The sequence below is a fragment of the Eriocheir sinensis genome, unplaced genomic scaffold, assembly GCF_024679095.1.
Source record: "Eriocheir sinensis breed Jianghai 21 unplaced genomic scaffold, ASM2467909v1 Scaffold143, whole genome shotgun sequence".
Lineage (NCBI taxonomy): Eukaryota > Metazoa > Arthropoda > Malacostraca > Decapoda > Varunidae > Eriocheir > Eriocheir sinensis.
In genome coordinates this window covers 445861-455188 of record NW_026110773.1, presented here as the reverse complement: position 1 = coordinate 455188, position 9328 = coordinate 445861, and the positions used below count along the sequence as shown (strand labels likewise).

The following is a 9328-nucleotide window of genomic DNA, read 5'->3' as shown; positions in this document are numbered from 1 at the left end:
TTACAGGTAGGTGCCAGGGTTTTCAGAGCTACTGATTGATGTAAGGCTAGGCTAGTTTTTGCATCACTATACGAGAATGGTACGGCACTCCTTACTGTTTTAGTCACCGATATTTTGGTAGGGATACAAGAAGAAAATATGAAACACACATAGAGTATAGTATGGACGAGATACAGCATCTGTGACAGCTCAACTTCAGCATTTTTTTGCTGTTCTCTTGGTTAATTTTCTCGATTTGGTGCATAAATGTTCCAGCCTATTACAAAAGTTTCATTCTGCACAAGTTTCATATTCTGCTGCATTGAAATAACGTAACAGAAGGTGCGTTACCATGCTTTCGCCATGGCTTTGGGCACCAGTGCGCACGAGATGCGGGCGTGACGTCATCGTTCCCTGTGACGTCATAACAATGACGTCGGAGCGAAATCTCTCTCTTTGATCCTTGCAACACACTGCCTTCCCTGCCCCCCTGCCCCCCTCCCACTAGCTGAGCTAGGCACCTCTGAAACACCGTCCTAAAGTTTGAAGATTAAGGTCATTGTCCCTGCTTAAGGCTGAGCTCCTGGGTGATTGAAGCTGCTTAATAAGAAGGGCAAAGTAGGTAGAGGAAGGATGGTAAAGGAGGTAGAGTGGATGATAAGGAGGAGGAGGCGAAGTAGGATAGATTAAAAGGAAGAAAGCAAGGAAGAAAAGAAGGAAGTAAAGGAATAATAAGGGAGGAAGATTTACATAGATTTACATAGAAAATCAGACCACACAGACCCCCTGCTCCAGAGTCGGTGGTCTGTCCTTAAACCTAAGTGAATCTATACTAATCAGATGGTTCCTAAACGTTGCTTTTCTACTCTAGTTAATATTAAGTTCAAGGAAGTGACGGTCGAGCTTGTTTTTAAAGGAGTCAATCGTGTTACACTGACCAATGACGGTGAGAGCTTATTCCATTCTCGCACTACAACCTTGGTGAAGAAAAAATTTGTGCAGTCTGAATTTACTTGTCTACATTTGAGTTTTGTGCCATTGTTCCTAGTTCGCAGTGTCATCGATCATAAACAATTTTGTTCTGTCTACATTCGTGAAACCATTAAGTATTTTAAAACATTTGATCAGTTTTCCTCGGAGGCGACGTTTCTCAAGAGAGAACATGTTAAGGGTGGAAAGTTTTCTTCGTAGGATTTGTTGCGCACGGAAGGGATCAGTTTTGTTGTCCGACGCTGAACACCTTCTAATTTAGCAATGTCCTTTGCATGGTGAGGAGACCAAAACTGTACCGACTATTCCAAGTGTGGACTGACTAAACTATTGTACGGCGGAAGTATTACATCTTTATTCTTGAATAAAAAGTTTCTTTTAATGAAGCCCAACATTCTGTTCGCTTTATTTGCTGCATCGATACATTGATGTAAGAATTTGAGGTTTGACGCGATTTTGACCCCAGGTCCTTAACGCATTGAACGCTTGTGAGAGGATGGTAAGGGCCGAAGAGGAAATGAGAGATAAGAGGAAGGAAGGAAGGAAAGAAGAGGAGGATAAATGAGGAAGGGGATAATGGTAAGCGGCGCAGAGAGAGTTCATGAAGGGATGAAGGATGAATAGCGATGAAGAGAATGTGAGATAGCCACGAAGAGGAGGAGTAACTGGAGGAGAGAGATTGCAGGAAAGGGAGGAAGGAAGGGGATGATAAAGGGAGAAATGACAGAATGATGATGTGAGGATGAAGGATGAATAGCGATGAGGAGCGCGTGAGAATGTGAGAAGGGGAGGAACAAACTGGAGGAGAGAGATTGCAAGGAAGGCAGGAAGGAAGGAAGGTGACGATGAATGAGGAAGGGAATGTAGGGACGGCGTGATGGTGAGAGAAGGAGGGAGAGTGAGGGTGAGGGTGTGAGGTGACTGAAAAGGGAGAACAAAAGGACGATAGATTGCAAGGAAGGAAGGAAGGAAGGAAGGAAGGGGATGAAGGGACGGCATGATGGTGGGAGAAGGAGGGAGCGTGAGGGTGAGGGTGTGAGGTGACTGAAGAGGAGGAACAAAAGGACGATAGATTGCAAGGAAGGAAGGAAGGAAGGAATGGGAAGGACGGCATGATGGTGAGAGAAGGAGGGAGTGGAGGGTGAGGGTGGGTGACTGAAGAGGGGAACAAAAGGACGATAGATTGCAAGGAAGGAAGGAAGGAAGGAAGGAAGGAAGGAATGAAGGGACGGCATGATGGTGAGAGAAGGAGGAGCGTGAGGGTGAGGTGTGAGGTGACTGAAGAGGAGGGAACAAAGGACGATAGATTGCAAGGAGGAAGGAAGGAAGGAAGGAAGGAAGGAAGGAAGGAAGGATGGAATGAAGGGACGGCTTGATGGTGAGAGAAGGAGGGAGCGTGAGGGTGAGGGGTGGAGGTGACTGAAGAGGAGGAACAAAAGGACGATAGATTGCAAGGAAGGAAGGAAGGAAGGAAGGAATGAAGGAAGGCATGGGTGAGAGAAGGAGGGAGAGGGTGAGGGTGTGAGGTGACTGAAGAGGAGGAACAAAGGACGATAGATTGCAAGGAAGGAAGGAAGGAAGGAATGAAGGGACGGCATGATGGTGAGAGAAGGAGGAGCGTGAGGGTGAGGTGTGAGGTGACTGAAGAGGGGGAAAAAAAGGACGATAGATTCCAAGGAAGGAAGGAAGGAAGGAAGGAAGGAAGGAAGGAATGAAGGGACGGCATGATGATGGGAGAAGGAGGGAGCGGAGGGTGAGGTGTGAGGTGACTGAAGAGGAGGAACAAAAGGACGATAGATTGCAAGGAAGGAAGGAAGGAAGGAAGGGAATGAAGGGACGGCATGATGAGGAGAAGGAGAGAGCGGAGGGGTGAGGGTGTGAGGTGACTGAAGTGGTGGAACTAAAGGACGATAGATTGCAAGGAAGGAAGGAAGGAAGGAAGGAAGGAAGGGATGAAGGACGGCATGATGGTGAGAGAAGGAGGAGCGTGAGGGTGAGGGTGTGAGGTGACTGAAGAGGAGGAACAAAAGCAAGATAGATTGCAAGGAAGGAAGGAAGGAAGAAAGGAAGGAAGGAAGGGGATGAATGGACGGAATGATTGTGAGAGAAGGAGGAGCGTGAGGGTGAGGGGTGTGGAGGTGACTGAAGAGGTGGAACAATAGGACGATAGATTGCAAGTAAGGAAGGAAGGAAGGAAGGACGGAAGGAAGGGATGAAGGGACGATGATGGTGAGAGAAGGAGGGAGCGTGAGGGTGAGGGTGAGGTGACTGAAGAGGAGGAAATAAAGGAAGATAGATTGCAAGGAAGGAAGGAAGGAAGGAAGGAAGGAAGGGATGAAGGGACGGCATGATGATGGAGAAGAGGGAGCGTGAGGGTGAGGGGGTGTGGAGGTGACTGAAGAGGAGGAACAAAGGACGATAGATTGCAAGGAAGGAAGGAAGGAAGGAAGGAAGGAAATGAAGGGACGGCATGATGGTGAGAAGGAGGGAGCGGAGGGTGAGGTGTGAGGTGACTGAAGAGGAGGAACAAAGGACGATAGATTGCAAGGAAGGACGGAACGAAGGAAGGAAGAAGGGGATGAAGGAAGAGAAGGAGGGAGCGGAGGTGAGGGTGTGGAGGACTGAAGAGGGGAACAAAAGGACGATAGATTGCAAGGAAGGAAGGAAGGAAGGAAGGGATGAAGGACGGCATGATGGTGAGAGAAGGAGGGAGCGTGAGGGTGAGGGGTGTGAGTTGACTGAAGAGGAGGAACAAAAGGACGATAGATTGCAAGGAAGGAAGGAAGGAAGGAAGGAAGGAAGGAAGGAAGGGGATGAAGGGACGGCATGATGATGGGAGAAGGAGGGAGCGTGAGGGTGAGGGTGTGAGGTGACTGAAGAGGGGGAACACAAGGACGATAGATTGCAAGGAAGGAAGGAAGGAAGGAAGGAAGGAAGGAAGGAAGGAAGGGGATGAAGGGACGGCATGATGGTGAGAGAAGGAGTGAGCGTGAGGGTGAGGGTGTGAGGTGACTGAAGAGGAGGAACAGAAGGACGATAGATTGCAAGGAAGGAAGGAAGGAAGGATGGAAGGAAGGGGATGAAGGGACGGCATGATGGTGAGAGAAGGAGGGAGCGTGAGGGTGAAGGTGTGAGGTGACTGAAGAGGGGGAACAAAAGGACGATAGATTGCAAGGAAGGAAGGAAGGAAGGAAGGAAGGAAGAAAGGAAGGAAGGGGATGAAGGGACGGCATGATGGTGAGAGAAGGAGGGAGCGTGAGGGTGAGGTGGAGGTGACTGAAGAGGGGGAACAAAAGGACGATAGATTGCAAGGAAGGAAGGAAGGAAGGGAAGGAAGGGGATGAAGGGACGGCAAGGATGATGGAGAAGGAGGAGCGGAGGGTGAGGGTGAGGTGACTGAAGAGGTGGAACAAAAGGACGATAGATTGCAAGGAAGGAAGGAAGGAAGGAAGGATGGAAGGAAGGGGATGAAGGGACGGCATGATGGTGAGAGAAGGAGGGAGCGTGAGGGTGAGGGTGGAGGTGACTGGAAGAGGGGGAACAAAGGACGATAGTTTGCAAGGAAGGAAGGAAGGAAGGAAGGAAGGAAGGGATGAAGGACGGCATGATGATGGGAGAAGGAGGAGCGTGAGGGTGAGGTGTGAGGTGACTGAAGAGGAGGAACAAAGGACGATAGTTTGCAAGGAAGGAAGGAAGGAAGGAAGGAAGGGATGAAGGACGGCATGATGGTGAGAGAAGGAGGGAGCGTGAGGGTGAGGTGTGAGGTGACTGAAGAGGGGAACAAAAGGACGATAGATTGCAAGGCAGGAAGGAAGAAGGAAGGAAGGGGATGAAGGGACGGCATGATGGTGAGAGAAGGAGGAGCGTGAGGGTGAGGGGTGTGAGGTGACTGAAGAGGGGAACAAAAGGACGATAGTTTGCAAGGCAGGAAGGAAGGAAGGGATGATAAGTCAGGATGAGGATGGCTGGACGGTGAGAGTACAGAGTAAGTGGGAGGTGAAGAATTAGGATTAAAACAGCCGCCACCATACTCTCATCCTCTCCTCTTCTTCTTCTTCTTCTTTCACCATTACAACTTTCTTTCCTTTTCCATTACGATTTTGTTTTCTGTTTTAATAAGTTCTTATAATTAGTACTTGCTTTTTATGAACTTTCTTCTTCTTCTTCTTCTTCTTCTTCTTCTGTTCTTCTTATCATCATAACATTCTTTACCACTTCCGTCTATAATATTTTCTTTGTTTTCAAAATTCTACATTGTTGTGTTTTACATATGTCTCTTTTTTTCTTTCTCTCTTTTTCTCCTCCTTCTGCTGCACCTCCTTCAGCAGCCTCCAGCTTTAACTCTGACCTTGCAGGATGCCTCGCCTCGCCTCGCCTCTCCTCGCCACGCCGCCTTGGCAAACTCATCCTGATTACAACACACATCTCTCTCTCCTTCCTTGTCTCTTCCTCCTTCCACCACCCCTCACCTTCCTTTATTCCTTACAACCTTTTCCTCCTTCATGGTCCCCATTTGTCTTTTCTTCCTCCTCCCTTTGCCTTCCTGTTTTTCTTACACCCTGTCATCCTCCTCAGCACATCCTTCCCTTCCTTCTTTGGCCACTTCTCGACAGTTCCGATTCCTCCGTCACGTCTTTCCTTCCTTCTCTTCTACAGGCCTCTTCTATTCTCTGTTCTCTCATTCAACAACCCACCTTTTAATATTTCTTTTCCTTTGCTCATCTTTCACTTTCCATTACTCTCCTTCTCAACGGTCCCTCCCATCCTAATATTACACGTGCTAGCCTTCCCTCCTCTCCTCCCCACCTCTATGGGCGTCCACACTCACCTTCCTTCCACTAATTCTACACAGAAAACACGTTGTCTTGTATTATTAAGGAGAACACGGCCAACTGATTACTAAACACTACCTTGTTTCCTTCCTTTTCTTCTTTGGGTCTACGTTCACACCCTGTGAAGGTCCTCGATCATTCTCTGTAAGTTTTCCTCTGAGTCTGTGGAGGCCTTCACTTTCCATTCTGGTTCCGAACAATCCCAGGCTAGCCTGCTCTGCCTCCTGTCACACTCTTTTCATAAACACAGAGGAACAAAATGAACAACTACCAAAAGAAAATCGGAATCGTACTGGCAGGCATCATTGCGGCCCTCGCGCTGTACCTCTGGGGCGCCGCCTGTTACGGCGGGCCGCCCTGGAGGCGCGGCGGGAGTGGCAGGCCGCCGGGCCACACACAACGGCGCTGGGCGAGCTAAGGCAGCGTCTGGCCGGTGCATGGTGGCTCCCCGGCGCGCTGCGCCCTGCACGGCCCCGGGATCCCCTGATGGAGGGTGGCCTCCTGCCGGCGACGGCTGGTGGGACGTGCTGCGGCTGCTGGCCGGCCAAGCAGCACCTGGACTGCCTGCACGAGCAGGTACGGCAGGCTGAGGAGGAGCAAGCAGGTTTCGTTAGAACTCTGCTAGTTTGCGGCGGCCTGCTGCTGCTCCTGGCGATGTTGGCGGCCCTGGCTGCTGTGGCCTCCAGCCCACCGTCCCGCCGGGAAGGAGGTGAAGATACAGGCCTGGACGTGACACCACCTGATAAGGGGGGCGATGAAGAAAAGCAAGAAGAAACACACCTGGAAGAGGTGAAGGAGTGTGTCCAGGAAAGACCACGTGACACGGAGACACCCGCGGCGACGGGGAAGGAGGCGGGTGTAGAAAGGGTGACAGAAGTAGGAAATGAAGGAGAGGAGCACCCGAGTGACGGGTGTGTGGAGAAGATGGGAGAAGAGACGGAGACAGAAGGTGAAGAAGGTTTGGAAATTGAAGAAGACTTGGAAAAAGGAGATACAGAAACCAAAGAAGACTTGGTAACTGAAGAAGAGACGGAAAAGAAAGAAGAGACGGAAAACAAGGAAGAGGTGGAAAGGGAAAATGACGGGAATAAGGAAGATGAAGTAGACAATGCAAACGAGGAGAATGAAAATGAAGTACATAAGGAAACTGAGGAAGACATTGAGAAAGAAGACCACAGACAAAATACAGACAATGAGATGGAAGGGAATGAAAATGACGGGCAGAAGGAAAATGAAGAAAATACTGCGAGGGAAGAAGGAAATGAAAATGAAGAACACAAGGAAAATGAAGAAAATACTGAGAAAGAAGAAAATAAAAATGAACACAAAGAAAATGAAGAAATTATTGAGAAAGAAGAAAATAAAAATGAACACAAAGAAAATGAAGAAAATATTGAGAAAGAAGAAAATAAAAATGAACACAAAGAAAATGAAGAAAATATTGAGAAAGAAGAAGTAAACGAAAATGAAGAACACAAGGAATATGAAGAAAATATTGAGAAAGAAGAAGAAAATGAAAATGAAGAACACAAGGAATATGAAGAAAATATTGAGAAAGAAGAAGAAAATGAAAATGAAGAACACAAGGAATATGAAGAAAATATTGAGAAAGAAGAAGAAAATGAAAATGAAGAACACAAGGAAAATGAAGAAAATATTGAGAAAGAAGAAGTAAATGAAAATGAAGAACACAAGGGAAATGAAGAAAGTATTGAGAAAGAAGAAGTAAATGAAAATGAAGAACACAAGGAATATGAAGAAAGTATTGAGAAAGAAGAAGTAAATGAAAATGAAGAACACAAGGAATATGAAGAAAGTATTGAGAAAGAAGAAGTAAATGAAAATGAAGAACACAAGGAATATGAAGAAAGTATTGAGAAAGAAGAGTGTTCCCAAGCCGCGGACAACACGAACACCGTCGAGGCGACAGACGATACAAGTCATGCCGCAGAGTCTAGCCCGTCCGCCAAAACTTTAAAACACGTTCATGCAACCGAACCCCAAACGCAGACCAGTGTTACTCCTCCTGTGCCACGCCAAGCACCTCCTCAGACACCCACCCGTGCCCCTTCGTCTGTTTCCCCCTCAACAACGACACCCCCGCCAGCCAACACCGCCTCTTTCCTACCGCCAATTCCCCGCCCCGCCCCTGGGACTGCCCTCCTGCGTTATGACGGCAGCCGCCGCGCTCTGCACCAGGAACTACAGGACTTTCATCGGTGGGCTGGCGGCTCAGACGCCGAGTACCAGCGTCGCCTGCGTCCAGTGGAGGACCTGCGGCGTGTGGTGGTCACAATGTGGCCTCAGGTGCGCGTCGAGGCCACCGGCAGCCTGGCCAACGGCCTCTATATGGCGGACAGCGATGTGGATGCGACACTGCTGGGCCACTGGCCCGCGTCACCCTCTCCACTACTCGCACTCCGCGACGCCCTCCAGCGGGAGGGCGTGGCGCGGCTCGGCCAGCTCACCGTGCTGGAGAAGACGACGGTTCCACTGGTCAAGTTCGTGCACCAGGCGACGGGCTTGCCCGTGGACGTGTCCTTAGGCAGCGAGGCGGCCGTGCGCGCCGCAGAGCTGGTGCGGGAGTTGTTGCGCCGCTTCCCGGCCCTGGCGCCCATCTCACTGCTGGTGCGCCACTATCTGCGTGGCCTGGGCCTGGCAGAGGTCTTCACGGGGGGCGTGTCATCCTACGCCGTCACCCTCATGGTCACCAGCTTCCTGCAGCTGCAGGTTCCCCCGGACGCCCAGCACGACCTCGGGTGGCTGCTGGTGCGCTTCTTCGCCTTCTACGGCTATGAGTTTAATTTCGCCAGCACGGGGATCAGCGTAGTGGGCGCGGCCGATACATGCGTAAGGAAGACGTGCCCATCGTGATGCCGCGCGGCCACCGGCGGGCGGACCTCTGCATCCAAGACCCGCTCTGTCCAACCAACGACCTTTGGAGGTCATCCTTCCGTGTCTGGGACGTGCAGAGCCTTCCAGCACGCCTACCGAGTGCTGGAAGCCGCCCTTTTCGAGCCAGGCGTGTACGCCTCCCCCTGCTCCCTGCTCGGCCAGCTGCTGGCGCGGCACGCCACGCCCCAGCGAGTCCTGCCAAAGTGGACGCCTCCACCCGTCCCAGCAGCAACAGGAACCAGCAGGACTGCCTATGAGCAAAGAAACAAGGTATTGTTAAAAGAGATAAAACCACGTCTAACACAAAGAATAAGAAACTCGCAGCACGGGCTGAAGTAAACCAGATAAATCATAACGACATTGACGACCGTGCGCTCCCCGCAGAGGCTGAACACCGAAAAGCACAGGCCTGGCTAAACCCGGAAAGACGACTTCAAGAAGCCAGAGCAGGCACCGACCCCAGCCACCGCGCACAGGGACGACTGTCAGGGTGTTGAACCGGCACGGACGATTCGTGACGATCTCCAGGAAGGAGGCGGCGGACGGGGCCTTCCACACCCAGAGGTTTCATTAATTAATAAACCCTTCAAAGCCTAGCGTGACCGTGATATTTTCTACATATGCATATACGA

The 9328-nt window shown here is 50.2% G+C and overlaps 1 protein-coding gene across 1 annotated transcript; it reads left to right on the top strand.

The window, feature by feature from the left end:
* Nucleotides 1-6287: 6287 nt before the first annotated feature.
* On the top strand, nt 6288-8675 carry LOC126990044 (terminal nucleotidyltransferase 4A-like). The gene is made up of 2 exons (XM_050848609.1): nt 6288-6815; nt 7854-8675. Exons 1-2 carry the CDS (start codon nt 6288-6290, stop codon nt 8673-8675), a joined length of 1350 nt encoding a protein of 449 aa, XP_050704566.1.
* Nucleotides 8676-9328: the final 653 nt, after the last annotated feature.

Excerpts from the sequence above, each read along its gene's own strand:
- LOC126990044 (XM_050848609.1), top strand. The coding sequence starts at position 6,288 with ATGGAGGGTGGCCTCCTGCCGGCGACGGCTGGTGGGACGTGCTGCGGC. Across the intron at positions 6,816-7,853 it reads CAGAAACCAAAGAAGACTTG|ACACCCACCCGTGCCCCTTC; the intron begins GTAACTGAAGAA and ends GCACCTCCTCAG.